The 22,641-nt window shown below is 33.8% G+C and overlaps 1 protein-coding gene across 1 annotated transcript; it reads left to right on the forward strand.

Annotated features, from left to right (window-relative positions):
* Positions 1 to 10,200: 10,200 nt before the first annotated feature.
* LOC110652734 (H/ACA ribonucleoprotein complex subunit 2-like protein) lies at positions 10,201 to 12,866 on the forward strand. Its single transcript, XM_058153950.1, has 4 exons — positions 10,201 to 10,460; positions 10,896 to 10,965; positions 11,738 to 11,843; positions 12,619 to 12,866. The coding sequence occupies exons 1-4, from the start codon at positions 10,325 to 10,327 to the stop codon at positions 12,778 to 12,780; spliced, it is 474 nt and encodes a 157-aa protein (XP_058009933.1). The 5' UTR covers positions 10,201 to 10,324; the 3' UTR covers positions 12,781 to 12,866.
* The last annotated feature ends 9,775 nt before the right edge of the window (positions 12,867 to 22,641 follow it).

Genomic DNA, 22,641 nt, shown 5'->3' on the forward strand with positions numbered 1-22,641 from the left:
TCCATATCCAATACTACACACGCACGCCAACGCACGCACACTGCTCCAAATTATCATAAACAACATCCATTTCACTTCATCAATTAAGAATGTAATATAAAATGTGCCTAGGATCTAACTACATAGATACATATTTATAAGTGATGCATGGGTATGCTTGAATATATAATAATATTGAAATTAGAATTAAAATTAATATTTTACTCACAATACACCAGAGACGACTGTAGAGGTTGGGTGAAGGAAGATGGTTGACCCTGATCACCTATAAAATTTTATTGTGAATTTATTAGTGCTAATTCAAATAAAAATAAATCTAAAGAGACAATCCTAATTTATGCCAAAAATTCGGCAGAGTTTCCCCTATACCTAGGACCTACCAAACCTATAAAAAGATTCAAATAACACTTCTAAATTTTCAATTTCCACAATCACATCTCATCAATATCATATGGCCCCTCCTGGGCCCTCCAAATCAGACAATAGTCATAAACTTAAAAAATTACGTTTTAGTCCTTATAATTGACATTTTGTAAAAATCCACTCAAACAAGCTCTAAAAATTCTAAAATTTTGTCATGCGGTCCTTAATAAAGTTATAAAGCTATCGCAAAAGGAAATGTAATTTTCTAATCACCCATGAATATTTTATTCAAGAATATTACTCAATTCCATAAGTTTCCAATAGCTAACGTATTCTTAATTCAACCCAATTCAATATTTACATATTTAAACCTCTATTCTCAAGTTTCAACCAATTATATAAAATTTAAATATTATAATTCCAGATAATCTTATATGCCCATATGCTAAAAATCTAACTAAAATCCATCTATATTTTTTAAAAATATTTTACAATCACTCAAAAATTCAACAAACACCATAAAATATCTCCAAATAATTTTACTTTCATCATATATTTTTCTTAGAATTTTTTTTCAATTTTTCCTGTTTAAAAAACACTGCATTTATACTCCACAGACTGACAAATAATGAAAATAATCTTACCCGAAACTTATCTATGTCTCAAAAATTCCAAAAATTTATGAGGAAGCCTCTGGAAGTTGAATCATCCCCAAAGCTCACCAAAGCCACCGCCGGAACCACCGCTCACGATGGCCGGCTGCCTGTCATCAGCGACATCTACTGGAACTGGTTACACCAAAATGTTCCTCTCCTCCTCCCGAGTCCATAGGTGGTCTTGGACCGTCGATCCAATAGTCGGATTGTCGAAAATCTAGTCAGAAAGTAAAAAAAAAAAAAAAAAAACTGATTTTCTCTCTCTTCGCCGACGTCTGAAACGGCCACCAAATCTGGTGAGGCTTGTCTCATCTGAAAGAGCTCTCTCTTAGGAGTCCATAGCCACTGGAATCACTCCAATCGGAGGACAGAATTGCCAGATACGAGCATTCAAAGTTTGGGACCCATTTTTTTTCTCTCTCTCTCTCTCTCTCCCTCTCCCTTGCCGCCACTTCTGGTGGTTCTGGCAGCCGCTGGAGGCCACCTGGAGGGTCACTGGAGCTGTGCCATGCTGGTGGGCATCGCCGGCAGTGGTGGTTTGCTGGAAAAAGAAGGAAAGAGATAGGGAGAGGTGAGAGAAAGTGAGAGGAGGGAGGTGAAATGGGAGAGGGGGGGGGGTGTGCTGTAAATTTCTGGGTTCTTTTTTTTTTTTTTTTAAATTTGAGTTGTTACATTCTTCCCCCCTTAAGAAAAATTCATCCTCAAATTTTCTAATAAACCGGAGATAAAGAAAAGAAGATTATTAGTATAAGTGCGAGCATTACTCCTCCATTTGAAACTAAGTCATTATATTTGAGTACTCGTTGATCTTTTCCTGATATCTCTAGTGCACATGATTGCTCCCACTGCATTCAGATATGGTATGTAGCAATACTAGTTTTGGTTCCTTTCTATTACCAATTCCTACGGCAAATATATGACTCTGCCTGCTTTACCAAGTCTCATGACGTTCCCATCTGAAATAACTACTTTTTCACGTACCTTACTCAAGATCATTACTGATTTTGTTGGTCTTTGAAACTTTAGCTAGATCCCTTCAATATTCAAAATGTTCACACAGTCTTAACTTCATGATACGACAAACTTCCAATTTACTTTGTGTCATTACTAAGGTCCTCAGATTAACTTCTGTCTATCTTATGTAACTAGTTATGTAGAGCTCCATCTAAGTGTCAAGCGTACCCTACACCATTTATCAATATTGAAAAGTGAATTGGGTCTCTTCTCTTATAGGACAAATGTATTTATATTCCCTAACAATCCAGTTAATGCAACTTTATCATTTCCCACTCCTTCTCTGGAATGGAAGTATCTAGACTTCTTCCTAAAGCTTCTTAGTATGTGGCCTATTTTTGACACATTGACACTTAGATCGAGGCTCCACTACTCCTTTAATCTATCATCTCATAATAACTTGTTTCAAATATCTCTTAGTCTATTCCTAGCATACCTATTCCTTCTTATTCTCATCATTATAACTAGCTCTATCGAGCTTTCTTCCTGTCCTTTGGATCTTATCCACTTCCTTTTCCTATTTCTGCTATTGTTGATATCTTTTCAACCTGCTGTACTTATTCCTGAATCTTAGTCCTATCTCACCCTTACACCTTTTCCTTCAAGGATGTCCATCCCATTATCAACTTTAACTTTCTTTTTATTTCTTAGTCTTATCTTGATTACTAGTTCCATTACTTCGAGAATTCTAATCTTACGATTGACTACTACCAGCACATTCTTCACATTATGTAACACTTGTAATTAACCATAGAAAATTCTTTTTGTATCCCCTTTCCCAATTTAACTATCAGAACATTATCATTCCCTACCAGCCTTAGTAGGAAATTGCTCATCCTGGATGGATAGGAGCCCCATAAATTATAAGTTCTATCTGAACTAACACAGCTGTGGGAAATATGTGTCATGCCTTAATTCCGAACAAGATATTTCACGTGTTCATTCTCCTTAATATAATCACATATACTGCCCATAGCTTTCCAAACTTCAGCCTCAACTTTTCCCATTAGCAATAATTTCATTCACTGTAACTCATTAGCAAATAGCACTTCCTCCAGCTTATAGTTCAAAAGGTTTATAAGCCCTAATAACTAGCTCGTTTTAACTCCTGTCACCTTTCTGATCATTCTTTCATACTTAATATTAGGTACACCATTATCGTCATTTTCGCCTCAAAAATTGGATATGTACTAATGTCCATCAAATTTTTAATTAATTAGGTCACTTTGACACGACCTCTCTTCTTAACATAATCTCCTAGAATCGAAACACGAGCTAATTTGAAAAGAAGAAGAAATGTTCTCCCACCATTTATGGCATACCATTGTTTGATAAATAAGATTTAGCTCATACCCCTTAGTCTCCCTTTTTAGTTTAATTATTTCTTTGTAATTATTGTGCTTTATTACAAAATATCAGTTATGTCTATCATTTGTTATACTGCTGTCCTGCCTGATATATCATCTTAGAATTTACTATTTCCTTTTTACTCTCCATTTATCTTCCATACTTATAATTATTTGTCCAATGCTCCTTATACTTGGTTATATTCTAAAAGATAAAAGCACTCACAGATTCTTTCAGATCTACTCCAATCTTACCAATAATCACTCCTCTAATCCATGTACTTCTCAATATCTTATAATTACACCTATACCTATCTTGTCCTATTCTGACCTTTACTAGCGTTCTGCTACATATTATCATACTATTATTTATTTATTATTACTCTTTTTTTTTACATAATTATCCTATTGATCACATTGAAAATATCTGTCTAACTCCAATTTTAGACTCTAGGTCTCACCATTCTGAATTTAACATCAAGCCTCTGTGACATTATCCCTCATCTTGCATATTTAAATCCTTTATGTTGACTTTTATCCAGTTTACTCCTACTGATCTTGCTTCTTTATCTGACAATACAATTCAAGTGACCACAGCACGCTCAACAGCTACTACCTACTTTGGTCGCACACCTCACCTAATTTCCATTATACTGTCAACAACCAAAAGGGTTCTTATGTCATTGCCCAATTATCCTAAAGGGTTCTTATGTCATTGCCCAATTATCCTACCTTGGGGGTAGAAAACAGATAAAGTCTAATCCAGATCCTGTAACTCTAAGCTCTAGGTTCAGGCTCCTAACACTACATCAATTATGACCTGCTCTAAGTCCTGTACTTCTGGGTTCCATAACTTGACAATGTTCTTCCTAATGCCATCTTTTTCTACGCTCTCTATCCTTACTTTTTTTGTTTATCCTGTTTACCCTTCCTAGAACCACATTCACCTCCTTGGTATCTTGGCTCTATTCTTCCGAATCTTATCCTAATCTATTTTTCCAATTTATTCTTTAGCCAACTCTTTTTATCTTACCCAAATCCGAACTTTCACTGTTCCATTCTTTAGCTCTATTTTTTTTTTGAACCTGATTATCATGTCAGAAATTTATACAATTACACTATCCCTACCACGTCATCTATACCTCAATGTTACTCGGAATTGATCCTCTAACTACCCTAGCTAAACTTCTACTAGCATTCAGGCTATCTCTCTTACTACATTTGAACCGCACTCCATCTATATGTATATATATATATATATATATATATATATATACATATATATATATATATATATATATACATATTTTATGATTTATCACTGCTAACTTTTGTCCTTTTTCTTTTACTTTATTTGGAGTATACTTTTGTCTTAAGCATTAAGAATCTAAGGATGAACTTAGGGAATAGCAGTTATATTTCTCCTGCGTGATCTCTGTTCTTACCCTTTTGGACTACATACTACCCCCTACTACCTTAGGGAGGGGATCTGTAGTAACTACAATTTTTCATATCCATTTAATTAGCTAAAACTTAAAATACTAGGTATCCAAACCCGTCATTCAATTTAATGGCTTACATACATCTTGATCTTACATCTTATGATTCCTATATGGAACTTGTACCCTCTCCAGAACACATGAGCTAACAACTCTCTATCTCACGCAATAGTCCCATCTGGGACACTATTTCATAAGTCATCATTATCAGTAATAACTTTCTATCCCTTTTGAAAAGATAGGACTATACCCTAACTTACTGCAACAAAGGTACTACATTTACCACTTTGCCAAAACCATGTCAAATTAATGACTCTCTTATCATATCATAGCTCTGTAAATCATCAATTCATAGTTCCGACCTTCTCTAGGTAGTAGGTTGTACTTTACACCTTGTTGATACACACAAGGTATACTATTCTCACTAAGCTCTAAGCAAAACATCTGTCGTACTGTAAAAACCATCCAAAATTCTATACCGAAGACCAGATGGTCTCACTCTATAGATGTCACCTTTACTTTGCAACTAATTCGTAACCTCTGGTCTGATGGCAACTCTTGATGTAACTCTAGCTCATGCTAGGGTAACTGAGTCACTGACTCTAGTTATCACCTAACTGTGACCTTTCAATATTCTAACTCTAGACCCCTAACTAGGAGTTTCCAACTCCTCTACAGATATAGAACTCTGTTCTGGCATAACTGTACAAAAACAGAGGCCATTCACAAACACCCTCATTATGAAGCACCACGGGGATGCACATAACTCTACACAATAATCTTATGTCGGTACTGTAATCTGCAGCTTACAGAGTAGACATCGAGAACATTGTATAGTTATTACGATACGTCCTGACAGACTAGGTCTCCTAATCTCTTATCTCTCTTGAATCTACTATTATCATAAACTTACTCTGACTAGGTCATCCACTGACGACTGCCAGCAATGGTATCCTCACCCTTATCTAGTGCAATTATACTATCAAAACTCACCTTTATGTACTCATGCCTAGCACTAGATAGGCACGACACTTGGACCCATACAGATAGAAATATAGTATTTCTTGGAGAACGTATTTCCATGACAGATCTCAACATGTCTGCTAACTCTATTTCACATTTCTATGTACTCCACGAAAATCAAAACACTAACTGAGGCACTCTTATATTTCCGAGATATAACGCAGAATCTAGAAACAAAGAATTATAGAAAAAGAAAAAACAGAATTCTCTACTTCGCATGTGATAACTCTAGGTATAAACTTTCCTATGAACTTAAAGCTTAAGCTCTAATACCAACTTTGTCACAACCCGATCCCATGGGCTGGACCGGCACCAGGACCTGGGTCGGTATAAAGCCCCCGAGGCCTGTAGTAAGCCTTATTGTTCCCAAACCCATGACCAAGCCCACAATTTAGGCCCAACATGCATATAAAATAATTTAAATTAACTATTATAATTTTATTTCGGGCCAACTTAACCCAATAATTATTAGAAATTAAAATTAGGAGAGCCCAGCTCAATCCTGTTACATCATTTACAAACTATTTAAAAATCATAAAAAATTTTCATTTATTAATACAAAAGCTTAAATTCATACAGTCCTTGACAAGATCAATACTACTGCTAGTACATACGGAGTTCTAAATTACAAATTTAGAGAATAATAATACAATTAAGTAATTATCAATAACTTGCAAGAAAAGAAGCAGGTTATTCTGAAAAAGGTCTTCTCCTGTAGCCCGGAAAAAAAATAGGGTGAACAAGAGTGAGCGTTCGACTCAGAGAGTAAAATACCAATTTTAAATACAATTTATATAGCTATCTAAAACTAATGCGTCCTAACAGTGAACTGTAACACCATCATACATATCCATACAAGTCACATCATAACAGCAAAAATGTAATTTGGAGCATACACACACTCAATAATATTCAAACTGTACATATACGGGAGTTGATCCCCTATACAGCTCTCTTAATCCAACCTCTGCCAGCGAGTGTCTCTCAAGCTGGACTTTCGCTTAATGAACCAAATGTGGGGGCCAGCGAGTGTCTCTCGAGCCGTGCCTACCCTACTTATCCATAAGAGGACCAGGTCCCAACGAATATCTCTCAAGCCGTGTCTACCCATCCTATCCATATACAATACCACACACTATACGTACGCCAACGCACGCACACTGCTCCAAATTATCATAAAAAACATCCATGGTACTTCGTCAATTAAGAATGCAATAAAAAACGTGCCTAGGGTCTAACTACATAGATATATATTTATAAGTGATGCATGGGCATGCTTGAACATATAATAATATTGAAATTATAATTAAAATTAATATTTTACTCACAGTACATCAGAGACGACTGTAGAGGTTGGGTGAAGGAAGATGATTGACCCTGATTACCTACATAATTTTATTATGAATTTATTAGTACTAATTCAAATAAAAATAAATCTAAAGAGGCAATCCTAATTTATGTCGAAAATTCGGCAGAATTTCCCTTATACCTAGAACCTACCAAACCTGTAAAATAATTCAAATAACACTTCTAAATTCTCAATTTTCATAATCACATCTCATCAATATTATATGGCCCCTCCTGGGCCCTCCAAATCAGACAATAGTCATAAACTTGAAAAATTACGTTTTAGTCCTTATGATTGACATTTTGTAAAAATCCCCTCAACAAGCTCTAAAAATTCTAAAATTTTGTCCTGCGGTCCTTAATAAAGTTATAAAGCCATTACAAAAGGAATTGTAATTTTCTAATCACCTATGAATATTTTATTCAAGAATACTACTCAATTCCATAAGTTTCCAACAGCTAACATATTCTTAATTCAACCCAATTCAATATTAACATTTTAAACCTCTATTCTCAAACTTCAACCAATCATATAAAATTTAAATATCATAATTTCAGATAATCTTATATGCCCATATGCTAAAAATCTAACTAAAATCCATCTATATGTTTAAAAAATATTCTACAATCACTCAAAAATTCAACAAACACCATAGAATATCTCAAAATAATTTTACTTTCATCATATATTTTTCTTAGAATTTTTTTTTTTTCAATTTTTTCTGTTTAAGAAACACTGCATTTATAATCTTACCCGAAGCTTATCTATGTCTCAAAAATTTCAAAAATTTATGAGGAAGTCTTTGAAAGTTAAATCATCCCCAAAGCTCACTGGAACCACCGCGCACGGTGGCCGGCAACCGGTCACCGGTGACATTTGCCGGAACTGTTTACACCAATTCCTCTCCTCCTCCTGAGTCCATAGGTGGGCTTAGATCGTCGATCCAACGGTCGGATTGTTGAAAATCTCATCGGAAAGTAAAAAAAAAAGGTCGATTTTCTCTCTCCTCGCTGGTGCCGGAAATGGCCACCAAAGCCGGTGAGGCTGGTCTTATCTGAAAGGGCTCTCTCTTAGGAGTCCATAGCCACTAGAATCACTCCAATCGGACGTCGGGATCGCCGAATACGAGCATTCAAAGTTTGGGACCCTTTTTTTTTCTCTCTCTCCCTTGCCGCCACTTCTGGTGGTTCTGGCCGCCGCTGGAGGCCGGCTGGAGGGTTGCTAGAGCTGTGTCGTGCTGGTGGGCATTGTCGGCGGTGGTGGTTTGCTAGAAAAAGAAGGAAAGAGATAGGGAGAGGCGAGAGAAAGTGAGAGGAGGGAGGTGAAATTTGGCGCGGGCGTCTTTGTGATTTTTTGGGTTCTTTTTTTTTTTTAATTTGAGTTGTTACAAAAAAAAAGTTAAATTATGTTAGATTAAATACGATATAAGCTAAATTTATTAATTAGAATGAATTATTGCTGAAAGCCTATTAACTACTCTCTGCTAGCAAAAACAATCAAAGTTATATTCTTTTTAATTAATTATATTTAAAAATAGAATATAAATAAACTAAAGCTATTTTCTTTAGAAAAAATAAAAGAGTCATTATTAAATTATATTTTCAAATTTATCATATTTAATTTAATATTATGTGTTACAATTAAATTTGTCATGACATGTAATTTTTTAAAAATATAATCTAATTAAAAGTCTAATGGCTTCTAAACCAATCAATATTTTTATTTATAGAATTAGCTAAATTAACATTAAAATTAATATTTTAATTTAAATAAGTAAATTTAATATTTATATATTATAAATAAAAAAGTTATAACTAAAAATTATTTGGTGCACATGGAATTTTCTATTTATCTTTAATTATAATTACTTTATCAATTATTAAAAGTTTAATTTGTTATCAAGTTATCATACTATATTTACATTAACAAATATGTCCATATATTATATTTTAATGGATATCAATTCATAAATTTACTAGTAGTTTAAAATATATTTAATTAGTAATTTCATTGTAAAAATTAAAATCCAAATATTATAATTAATATATAACTTTATTCAAAAATGTAATTATCATAAATAAAATTTATTGGCTAATTAAAAACGATTAATTATAAATAACATTATATTAAACATTAGTTACATTATATTTATATGATTTTTTGTCATATTATTTTAATGTACATTACATTTTATTTTTATTTTAATTATATAATTTTCCACTCAAATCAAAGTAATATTCAAGTAAAACTCTCCAAATAATGGCGAGTTTAGGATTCGACATACCAAATTGTTATTTTAGAATGGACAAATTACCAAAAAAACCTAACCTTTACTCTTTTGGCAATTCTATCCTATTCTTTTCTACCCTATTATCAAAATTAATTGTTAGATTTAACAGTAATGTCATGTTATCATGTTTAATAAGTATTATAATATCTTATTAATCACTAACTCTGTTCCTCAGTTACCATAATAATCCCTATCAGAATCAATTCTACTTCTTTATGCCATTCTTCCATGAGCAAGAACAAGTAGAAGAAGAATGAGCCAAAGTAGTATAATCGATTTTGAGTTAGAGCTCCTGAGTTTTTTTTTTTTTTTTTTTAATTTAGGAATTATTAGAATAAATTAGAGACATAATTAGTAGTTAATCAAATATTATAATGCTTGTTAAATATGATGACATGTCATTGCTATTAAGTTTAATAACTGATTTTGACGGTGGGGTAAAATTAAATCGGATGTCAAAGGTTAGGATGAAATTGTTAAACAAAAAAAAGGATGGGTAGAATTATAAAAATTACCAAAGATTGAGGTTTTTTTTGGCAATTTTCCTTTTTAAAATTTATAATTTGTCAGATATTTTTTAAAAATTATTATAAATAATTAAAAATAATGGATTCGGATCGGGGCTGCCCAAAATAAGGTCTCGAGTAGGCCAGACCGGGTCATGATCAAGCCCATTAGCAAAGGAAAACAGTGTAGAAACTAGAAAGAGCGCGCAAAACCCTAGTCTCTGCCATCGCACATAGATCCTTCTCTGCTTCACAAGCACCGAGATTGAGAGAGGAGATATGGGAAGTGACAGCGAAACAGAGAGGTCGCGGAAGCAGGAGAAGGACAAGAAGAAGACGTTGGCTCTGTCTCCTATCGCCAAGCCACTTGCTGGTAAAAAGCTCTGCAAAAGAACCCTCAAGTTAGTTCGCGGAGGTATGTTGATTTTCATTTATCCATAGAAAACCTGAGCCTTTTTTCGTCCTTGTTTTTGAGAAAGAAAATAAGGGCTGCCTTTATTTCTTTCATATTACCTGTTTGATTGGATTAGAAACTGGTGAAGAGAAGAAACTAAAAGTTCAATTGCCATCTGTTAGCTGATTTTGTTTCTCTGCCACCTTGTTTTGTATTGGGGTGGTTTTATTCTGGATTTTGAGTATTTGTAGATTTCAATGCATAACACTTTTTGGGATTAGAATAACAATTTGAATCAGAGATGGTTTTTTTTTTAATAGAATTGATAATGGTGATGGTAATGGGCGTGAATTCTTTTTTTTTTTTTTATGAAAGATTTTTATTAGTTTTTGGTGCAATTGATAAATTTGTGCTATTGCTGATGATTTTATTTTCATTATAATATTGTTCTTTCAGCTGCTGAACACAAATGCTTGAAGAGAGGAGTGAAGGAGGTGGTTAAAAGTATTAGGCGTGGTCATAAAGGGTCAGTTTTCTATACATCATGGGATTTTGAAGCGATCCTATCATCTCTTAATGTTGCTTTTGTTTCTTTGCATTATTAAACAAAGCAGGACCATGGATTATTTCCCTTTTTCGTTTTGGAAACCAATGATGTGCTGTTGTTCTAGAATCCTTGGCAAAGTTCATGGTATTTATTTTTTAGAATTGGGGAAGAATAGAAGAGTTGAGCTGCATTATGTTACAGTAGAACCAGATATTTTGAACTGTTTAGAATTTGTTAGATGGCGCAATCTTGTCTAGTAATTTCTCAGCCTTTGGCAAAGTTCATTGTGTGAAATTGTTCTTAGCCATGTGTGTCATCGTTCAATCTTTATAATAAGGCTCTGCTGGTTATGCAGTTTTCTCAATTTCATTTCTTAAGAGAACTTTGGGATGGTATTGATATTTTTGCAATATTGTACCTGTTTTCTTGTTTGCTATTTTACTGTATTTGCACTTGCTTTGTAGAGGACAATTTATCATTTATGGGCTGCATTTTGTTGAATACATCCTTTTTATGCATCAATAGTTGGATTGCAGTCGTCAAAGTTGAACAGTTATGAAATTCTGCTGCTAATGAATTGATTATTTTGAATCATCTCTCTCATATTTTGTTGAAGACCTATTTTTAATTGTTCCCATGTAATTTGCATATTTAGTTGGTTTATGCACAGTGTAGCTTGATGTTTAAAGATTAAGGTCTGATATTGTTTTTAGAATATTAAGATGGTTTATGTTTTTGGATCTGGTTTCAGGTTATGTGTCATAGCTGGGAACATTTCTCCCATAGATGTAATTACTCATGTCCCAATCTTGTGTGAGGAGGCTGACATTCCCTATATATATGTTCCCTCAAAAGAAGTAAGTTTTTTTTTTTATGACACTGCAGACCTCTTGTTCTTTCTTCTTGTATCAAGAATCACGTATTTGTATAAAATTTCATTTCTACTTCTCATTTTTAGGAAGTGCCTTCTGTTCTACGATAGCTTGTGAACATAAGACAAGACCTACAGTTTTCATTAATAAGCGGATAAAAATGGCTTATTAGTTATCCATGCCAACAAATTTGTTATGAAGGTGTAGTGAGAAGACACCAGAGCAGTCTTAGAATGTGTTTGGTCGGAGGTTAAAAAATTAAAAGTCAAATGTTATCTTTGTAAGTTTTAATATTTAAACAGGGTAATTATTAACTTAAGCCTCCTAAAGTTAATATTTAATCCCCAAAGAAGGTATAAATATTAATGAGATGAAATTTAATCTTGTCTTTTTATACACAGTCTCTTTAAACATCCAAACAACATTAATGAAGAGTTAAAAGTTACAAGGGTGACAATTACACTTGTTAACTTCGTACTGAACACCTCCTTAGTCCTTATCGTTGTATGTGTCTTTAATGCTTTGAATCATCGGTAATTCCTCAAAGCCTTAATAGCTTGATAAGTTTGAAGTCTCAACGAAATGGAAAACTTTTCTTGACATTCTGGGCATGTGATGGTAGACACTTTAACTCATTAAGTATGAGGTTGCCAAAATGAGTTATTGAATTTTTTGTTACTGCAAAGCATAAACCTATGAGATGATTACAATTTTTTTTGTTATTGAATATTTGTTTCCTAATGTTAATTTGTCATTTCAGGATCTTGCAAATGCAGGAGTTACCAAGAGACCTACATGTTGTGTTCTGGTGTTAACCAAGCCTCCAAAGGGCGAACTAGAACAGGAGGAACAGGAGAAATTAAAGGCAGATTTTTCTCAGGTTGCTACTGATGTGTCTGAACTTACCTCTTCTCTTTTCTAGTGGACAAAATGATAGTAATTGTAATATGCAGTTGTTAATGTGATTTTGTTGCGGTTGGATAATGTACCAATGCCTTTTTTTTTTTTTTTTAAAAAAAAATCCCCTTCAATGGTATCATTAAGAAAATTCATCTTTTGATGAGTATGCTTGAGAGTGCAAGGACAATGTGTTATTTTGGGTGTCAAGCAAATTGAAACAACAAAACTAGTACCGTTAGAACATCTCTCTATATATATTTTTTTCTTTCTTAAAGGGTCTCTTAACTTTATAAGTGTTTTTGTAACACCCTTAATTTTTAAATAAATTATTTATATGTAAATATTAGTATTTTATTATATTAAATATTTTGAGAATTTTTTTGAAGTTTTCTAAATTTTTAGAATTGGGTTTGATTTTTCGAAAATGTGAAATTTTGATGATTTTTAAAAATTAATTTAAAGATCACGTGGCAAAACTAAAAATATATTTAGACTCTATAAAATTTTCTAAGTTTTATGAAATTTTTTTGAAATTTTTGGGTCTCGTTTTTTGTCATAGAGCAAAGTAAAAAATTTAATTTAGAGTCCTGAATAGGATTGTCCAAATCGAATCGGATCTGGTCGGACTGGTCGAATCGGACCGGCCTTTCCTTTTTCCCTCGCATGCCCGACCACCTTCCTTCCCCCTCCTTTTTCTCTCTCCTCTCTCCTCCCCTTGCCGCTCCACTGCCGCCCAACCCTTCCCTGGCCACCAGCGCCTCGCCTGGACACCTCCCCGCCTCTGGCCGATGCTCTAAGCCGCTAGAAAGTCGCACCAAAACTCCCCCTGCACGCACTCACTGCTTCAGCTTCCCAGTCGATCCGGCCACCGATTGGACTGGGTCTTCTCTCAAAACCCATTTACACCTCAAGAGCTTTCCATAGACACTAAGAACACAAAAATATATCCAGCGGTTTTTCCAAGTTTTACTAGGGAAATTTTAGCCCATTTTGATTTTGAGCTAAATTTCTCGCAAACCTTGAACCCCATGAAAAATCCAAGAGTACCGAAGTGCTCCCCTCAACGAGAGCTTCGCGAAAATGCCAATTTCAAAATTTTCTTACACCATTTTCCGGTGGGTCCCTCGAAATTTCGTAGTATTTTTTCCGGCATTAAATGAGGTTAATAAATTTCGTAAATATTATATACTAACCCTCGTATTATGGCCTTCATGTAGGTACATTCGATTCGCGAAAATTCAACTGTCGATCGGTCTGCATTTTTTAGCAGACAGACAGGCGGTCGAGGCTACTTCAGAACCAGGTTAAGATTATAGGTTACCCCATAATTTTCATACGTCTCAGATACGTTTCCGATATCAGAATTATAATTTTTAAAAATTAAGTTTTCTTAATTATTTAATTTCATATTTAAATTAAAAAAAATCCATAAAAATAATTGTAGATAGTTAGAAAATTATAATTCTCTTTGTATTAGCCTATTAATGTTGCTAAAAACTGTAGGGCAAAATTTTAGAATTTTTAGAGTTCATTATGGTAGTTTTTACAAAAAGTGTTAATTATAAGGATTAAATTGTAATTTTTCAAAACTGTAGTTGTTGACTGTTTGGATGGGCTTAGGAGGTGCCATGTGATGTGATTGAGATATGGTTGTGTGACTTGAGATATAGAAGTGTATTTTGAATCATTTTGCAGGTTGGGTGGGTCCTAAATATAGAGAAAATTCTACCGAATTTTCAGCATGACTTAGGGTATTTTTGATTCTTTTTAAGCTTGTATTGAGTCAATTATATTAAATAATTATAATAAAATTGTCAGGTGAGCCAGGACAGTCTTCCTCCTCCGTCTAGTCGCCACAGAGACCTCGGTTTACGTCTGTAAGTAAAATATTAATTTTAATTGTAATTTCAATATTATTATATATTCAGGCATGCTCATGCATCATTTATAAATATATATCTATGTAGTTAAACATTAGGTGCGTTTTATATTGCATTTTTAATTGATAAAAATGTTATGGATGTTGTTTTATGGTAATTTGGAGCAGCATGCATGTGTTGGCGTGCATGTGGTGTGTGATATTGGATATAGACAGGTCGGGTAGACGTGGCTAGAGCTTGACTCGCTGGGACCTGATCCTTTTATGGATAAGTCAGAATAGGCACGGCTCGAGATGATCTCGCTCTCGCTGGCCCCCGCATTTGGTCTATTAAGCAAAAGTCCGGCTTGAGATGTATTCGCTGACAGAGATTGGATTAAGAGAATTGTATAGGAGATCAACTCCCATATATATACTGTTTAAATATTATATGGTGTGTGAGTGCTCTAAATTACCTTTTTGTTGTTCATTATGTGATTTGTATGAAAATTATGAAGGTGCTGCATTCCACTCTTTAGGATACATTAGCCTTAATAGCTATAAAAATTATACTTGAAATCAATATTCTACTCTCTGAGTCGAACGCTCACTCCTGTTCACCTTATTTTTCCAGGGTACCGGAGATTTCTTTTTGAGTTTTAACTTGCCGCTCTCCTTCGCAGATTATCTATTAATATATGTTATGTTTTATGTCACACCTTACCCCTCTGTAAGGCATAACATGATCTCGTAGAATACCTAATGAACTACCAAACTTCACCTACAGATAACTCATTAAGTACCCTACAAGGGATTTTAAAACAATTTTCTTATATTTTGGAAGTGGTGAGATTTTGGTAGGAATTAAAATCATTTATTCAAAGCTTAAATACTAGTAAAAAATTTTGTCCATTTTAAATTTTACCGCAAATTTAATAAAAATTTTGACAGAGTTTCATTTGTATTTGGAGAAAATGGTTCTTCAAAAACCTGTAAAAAGCACTTCTAATAAATTTTTCATAACTCCCAACCTCCAAATATTCTCAAAACAAATTATTTCATTAATATTGTATGCACAAATTAAATTTACAGATATACAATCCAAAAATAAAATTATTACAATTTATTATACAACTGCTCACTTTACATTGATACATACAACATCACAATATTTACATCAAAATAACTACAAGGGTATAAAACAATACCCGTACAAAAAGATCAATGGAATCTTCAATATTGATAGCAGCTCACTCTGCTGTTTTCTCCTTGCTCTTATTTGCGACAGCAAAACAAGCTATCGCTGAGTATAAAAATACTCAGTGGTGCACAATAAAAATTTGAAATACAATACATAAATCATTCATTGCCAAAACACAATTTAAATATTTCTCAAATTATCAAAACTCATAATAACACAATTTAGTCAAATAATTTAAGAAACACAGTGTTGTCAATTCATACACAACTTAAACCATGACACAAAATTTCTGATCAATGCCGCGTTGTACACCACGACAAAGCAATCTACAATCTCACTAATCGAAATCAATAAGGGAGGTGGCTAGCTAGCTAATGAGTACTTATTCGATCTACAACCTCAACTGGTAAACCAGAGAGGGAGGAAAATAATCGATCTCAACCCCATAAATGGAGGAGGAATAATGTGATATTGTCATGCTAAGTGTGAACATAAAATCAATTCAAAACAATTTAAATCAAATAATTTGTGACAAATCTAATCAATTCCCAAAGTCATATTTGCGATCATAAAATGACAACACAATTCATAATTAACACAAAAAGTCAAATTTTCAAGAATAAAATATTTAAACAAGAATTATTGTGCGCAGACCTGACATGAGTCGCCTTTAGGCCTTGACTCAGTCTCTCCGAGCTTCCAAGTCTTTTTTAGCTAAAACACATAGTTCGCAGTGTTTCAGTACCATAACTTAGCATAAATCCAAAAATAAATTTAACTTCACTTTTACCTAGCTCTAATGTGCTAAACTCGACGTTCTTGAAATTTTTGTTTTTTGGTTACTATTCACTACACTATTCAAGTCAAATTATTGACTTTCTAAGGTTTAATAGGTATGAGAATTTCAACTTCACCCATATACCACATTTTGGTTACCAAACTTGTTAGTTTGGGTCATTTTCTCAACACTTAAGTCTTTTAGGCAAAATTGTCAATTTTTAGTTTTTGGTGTCTAGGTTGCACTGTTCCATTGGTCATTTTACTGTTAGAATTTGGCAAAACTTCCTTCATAGAAAATGTTCCTTATTGTCTTAAGTTTATTCTCTTTTTTGAATCACTCCAATTAGAGTTTTGTAGCTCAAGTTATATGCAAATTATGTTTACTGTTTATGCTGCAGAATTTTGTTTTGGCAGATTATTGATTCCAAATTCGTTCAGCAATTTGATAAAGTTAGGTCCATAATTTGGTCTAATTTTCTTCATATGAAATGTTCCACTATGCCTTAGGTTTCCATCGGTTCAAGAATCACCTAAATCGGAGTTTTCTAGAGAGAGTTATAGCCATTGAAACTTTACTGTTCATATAGTAAATCTGCAGTTTTGCAGGTTCAGTGATCCAAATTTTCTTAGTGATTTGATTGGGTTAATGGCATAATTTGGGTTTATATTCTTCATGAAAGTTTTAGATCTTTATCTCATCTAACCACTGGTAAAATTTCAGGTCATTTTGACCTGCCTAGCTCGAGTTATGACCAAATGAACAAACACATTTGGTCAGTTTGTGCAGGGTAGCCTGCAATTTTTCAACTTTAGTCAATTTGTTCACTAGGTTTTAGTCACTTTTTGGGCATGCTTCCTAAATGAAAATTGTGTCATTTAGTGCCTATTTTCATCCCCAATTGGTTGAAGGAACGGAAGCGTGAAAAACATAAGTTTATACCATTGAATTCAAAAATTTTCACCTAGGGTCATATGCATCATGCAAGATTTATTTTTATCTATTTGATTTCAATGATAAACAATATATTAAAACTCTTTTAATATGTTTTTGGATCTGTATTTGCCATTTAAGATTTTAAAATTAATCAGATTAATTTTAGAACCCTAGATTAAATCAAGAAAGATTACACTAACCTCTTGATGCACTGCAGCGTGTCTGCGCCTTTGAGATTCGTCTTCAGGACACCAGATATTGTCCCTCTAGCTTGTCCACACCAAGAATACCTATGGCAGCCCTTGAACAGCTTCTAAAGCTTTTTTTTATTAATTAGAAATTCAAGTTCTGCCTTTTAAGAGATTAGAGATGTAAACAGGACATTAGAAACAATTTCTGGTGTTCTTAATTCAAGAGATTGATGGCTAATCTCTTTGAATTGATGAGAGATGAAGAAGAATAGATGAAAAACCTCAAAGTGGCGTGACAAAGGAGAGAAGTAGCTGCTGGTTGCTTTTTTTTTTCATAACAACACTTAAATAGCTAGGTTAACACATTAAACCCTTGCCACATATCACCCTTTGATTAGTTCTAGGTTTAAGTGACCCAATCACATTGTGCCAAGTGTCAAACCTATATTTAATCTTGATTTTAATCATCTTACATGATTAAAAAACATTTGGCAAGCTTATGTGTAATCCCATGTGTCACCATCTCATGATGCCACGTGTCACACTATGAAATGACCAAAATGCTCATGTGTCTTAATTTTGAGTTCTTAACCTAAAATAATTATTTTTCTTCTTCTAATTAATTTATATCAAATATAAATTAATTAATTAATCTCTATTAATTAATTTCTCATTAATTAAATTCATATTTAAACACTTTAAATATAAATTTAATTTATACTATACATCCAATAATCTAGATTTGGTTTCAAGTCATGCTAGGGATTTTGCAATTTAATTGCAAATCAAACCTATTTAATTAATCAATTAAACTCTTTAATTAATTAATTAAATCATATTTAAATAGGTGATAACTTGTGTATGTGTGTAACTTACTAGGCTCATCACAAATTGGCAATGAGACATGATATTAACTCTTAATATCATCAAAACTCTTTCTTACCATAAATGATTTCTCTAAATCATTTTATGAACCTCATAGACTATGGTTAACACCTAGCATAGCATGCCATGGCCACCCAATTAGTAATAAGGTTTACCTTAAATGAACCTATAATCATATGTTACCATGCACTAGAATCTCTCTGTTATAAAATCCCAACTCAAGCTGGAGTCATGGTTTATGTCAAACTCCATTTGCTATGAATATTATGTTCTCTTTTAATTCCAGTTCTTGATTAAAAGATTTTCTCATCAGAAACTCTTTTCTGAATAAATCTATCTGTCCTGGCCAGGAACTTGAAACGTCAAGAACAATTAAATGAACATAGGATTTTATCTCTATTTACTTAGAGGAACAGATTCCATCTTGATCAACACCTACCTCCATATATAACTAGGAGGAGCCAACACATGTCCATATACCCATACATAGTACAAGTATGAAAGCAGTATCAAACTCAAATTACCTATATACAAGATAACTGTGCTATCTCAGGTCTAAATATTATATGCACTGATATGATTTATGACAAAACATTGACAAGAGTAAACTCCATGTGCTTGTCATAAGTGTCACTGGTTCGGCCTACTTATCATTTATAAGTGCCTATCATGTTTGTTATATGGCATGAGACTCACCATTCTATCTTATTTATATCTCATATAAATAACTTGGGAACAAACATGAATACAATCTTTCTGGATAAGTCATGTCCTTATTATGAAGTATCCTCGATTGTGAACATATTTATGATACTTTGTGCTAGAAATATTGTCACTCATATTCTTAACAACTTAAGAATAATATTTCTATCAAAATATCAATGGACCTTTTCTATTACACATAAATATATTATGTAAACGGAAAAGTGGAAATGCCTTTTATTAATAAAAATATGTACAAGATACACACTAAATGATATGCTCTAGGGCATACTACTAACAATCTCCCACTAGCACTAGAGCCATTCATTACAATATCTTAGACCTATCTTCTCAAGATGTAGGTCTAACTGAGTCTGTGACATAGGCTTAGTGAATGGATCAGCTGGATTTTCAGCTGATGCTATTTTCTGCATGGCTATATCGCCTTGCCCAACTATATCTTTGATAATGTGGTAGTGCCTTTCTATGTGTTTGGATTTTGGGTGAGACCTTAGTTCATTAGCCTGTATGACTACTCCATTATTGTCACAATGTAGTGGAACTGCTGACTCAATGGAAGGAACTACTGTAAGTTCTGTCATGAACTTCTTTATCCAAACAGCTTCCTTTGCAGCATCTGATGCAGCAATATACTCAGCCTCTGTAGTGGAATCTGCAGTCGTGCTCTGTTTGGAACTCTTCCAACTGACTGCACCTCCATTACAAATGAACACATCTAGAGATAGACTTTCTAACATCGATATCTGATTAGAAATCAGAATCAGTATAACCATCCAATTGCAAGTCTCCACCTCCATAAATCAAGAATAAATCCTTAGTTCTTCTCAAGTACTTAAGGATATTCTTGACAGCTATCCAGTGTTCCAAACCTGGATTAGATTGATACTTGCTAGTCAAACTAACAGCATATACGATATCCGGCCTAGTACACAATATTGCATACATTAAACTTCCAATAGCCGAAGCATATGGAATCCTGGCCATCTTATCTCTTTCTTCAGGTGTCTTTGGAGACATCTCTTTAGAAAGGTGGATACCATGTCTCACTGGTAGCAATCCTCTCTTGAAATCAAGGATGTTAAACCTCTTTAACACCTTTTCCAAGTATAGACTTTGGGATAAACCAATTATTCTTTTCGCTCTATCTCTATAGATGTGAATCCCAAGAATATAGGTTGCCTCCCCTAAGTCTTTCATGGAGAACGTATTTGACAACCATACCTTTATAGTTGTCAACAAACCTGTGTCATTACCCATCAACAATATGTCATCTATATATAAGACAAGGAAAGTGATAGTACTGTCACTAACCTTCTTATATACACATGGCTCATCCTCATTTTTTATAAAACCAAAGGATTTAATGGTTTCATCAAAATGGATGTTCCAACTCCTCGAAGCTTGTTTCAACCCATAAATGGATCGCTTTAGCTTGCATACCTTGGAACCATCTTGGGATTCAAATCCCCTAGGTTGTTCCATGAAAATGTTTTCTTCAATGTATCTATTGAGAAAAGCTGTTTTGACATCCATCTGCCAAATCTCATAATCATAGTATGCAGGTATTGCTAATAAAATCCTAATTGATTTAAGCATGGCAACAGGCGAGAAAGTCTCCTCATAGTTGATTCCTTGCCTTTGGCGAAACCCTTTCTCTAGTAGCTTTGCCTTATAGGTCTCTACCTTTCCATCAGAACTAATTTTCTTCTTGAAAACCCATTTGTTCCCTATAGGTACAATACCTTCAAGTGGGTCAACAAGATCCCAAACTTGATTCTTATACATGGAATCAATCTCGGATTTCATAGCATCAATCCATTTTGAAGAGTCTATATCTGATATAGCTTCTTCATAAGTAAGTGGATCATCTCCATGATCTACTTTTTCATGAGTAGACAACTCTTGTTCTTCTTCATGAAGAAAACCATATCTCACTGGTGGGTGAGATACCCTGGTTGTTCTACTAGGAACAGCTGTAGATGTTTCATCAATGAGTATAGGTTGACTAGATGGATCTATATCCATCTGATCTGTTGGTTGGTCAGAATTCTCCAATTCTAACTCTATTTGCCTTCCTTTGCCTCCTTCTTGAACAAACTGTTGTTCAAGAAATGTGGCATCTCTACTTATCACAACCTTTTGTGAAGTAGGCAAATAAAAATAATATCCAAAACTATCTTTTGGATATCCAACAAATCGACCTTTTTCTGATCTGGTCTCCAATTTATCAGTGTTTAACTTTTTGATATAAGCTAGACAACTCCAAATCTTAACATGCTTAAGACTTGGTTTTATTCCATGCCATATCTCATAAGGTGTGGAAGAAACTGATTTTGATGGAATCCTATTCAGAATATACAAAGCTGATTCTAATGCAAATCCCCAAAAGAAGATTGGCATATCAGTATAGCTCATCATACTACGTACCATATCCAATAGGGTATGATTTCTCCTTTCAGATACACCATTCAGTTGTGGCGTTCCTGGAGGAATCAGCTGAGAAACAATGCCGTGCTCTCTCAAGTATTCATCAAATTCAGTACTCAAATATTCACCTCCACGATCTGATCGAAGAGCTTTAATACTCTTTCCTGTTTGATTTTCTACTTTAGATTTAAATTCTTTGAACTTTTCAAAAGATTCATGTTTGTATTTCATCAAATACAAATACCCAAACCTTGATTTATCATCAGTAAAGGTAATAAAATAATGAAAACCCCCTCTAGCCATTTCTTTAAATGGACCACATACATCACTATGTATTAGCCCCAAAATATTTTCAGCTCTTAGCCCTTGTCCAACAAATGGTGATATAGTCATTTTGCCCTAAAGGCAAGATTCACAAGTTGGAGTAGGTTCAGAGCCCAATGAGGATAGAATCCTCATTTTCTCTAATTTTGTAATCCTATCTTCTACAACATGACATAACCTTAAGTGCCAAATATATTTTGAACTTGAGTTGGTTTTCACCATGGCATTGCATTCATTTAGATTGCTATACTCTGGCCAGTGGAAACACTTTCTTACTGGCAATAGAAACACTTTCCTGTTGGCAATGGAAATACTTACTTTTGCCTTTGTCAAGTTTGGTTTTCCTTTTCTGTTTAGCTATTTTCTTAGAAGGACCAGGAATTTGAGGTTTCTTTTTCTTATTGCCCTTCTTCTTGTTGGACTTTCCAGTAGAAGAAGATGCAACCAAAGCTACCTCTTTTCCTTTATTGCCTGGCATATTCTTTTGGGCAATAACCAGCATGTTGAGTAAACCAGCTAAGGTGCATTCCTGTTTAGTTATATGGAAATTTGTCACAAAA

The sequence above is a fragment of the Hevea brasiliensis genome, chromosome 9 (genome assembly GCF_030052815.1).
Source record: "Hevea brasiliensis isolate MT/VB/25A 57/8 chromosome 9, ASM3005281v1, whole genome shotgun sequence".
NCBI classification, from domain to species: Eukaryota; Viridiplantae; Streptophyta; class Magnoliopsida; order Malpighiales; family Euphorbiaceae; genus Hevea; species Hevea brasiliensis.

Excerpts from the sequence above, each read along its gene's own strand:
- LOC110652734 (XM_058153950.1), top strand. The coding sequence starts at position 10,325 with ATGGGAAGTGACAGCGAAACAGAGAGGTCGCGGAAGCAGGAGAAGGAC. Across the intron at positions 10,461-10,895 it reads CCTCAAGTTAGTTCGCGGAG|CTGCTGAACACAAATGCTTG; the intron begins GTATGTTGATTT and ends TTGTTCTTTCAG. Across the intron at positions 11,844-12,618 it reads TATATGTTCCCTCAAAAGAA|GATCTTGCAAATGCAGGAGT; the intron begins GTAAGTTTTTTT and ends TTGTCATTTCAG.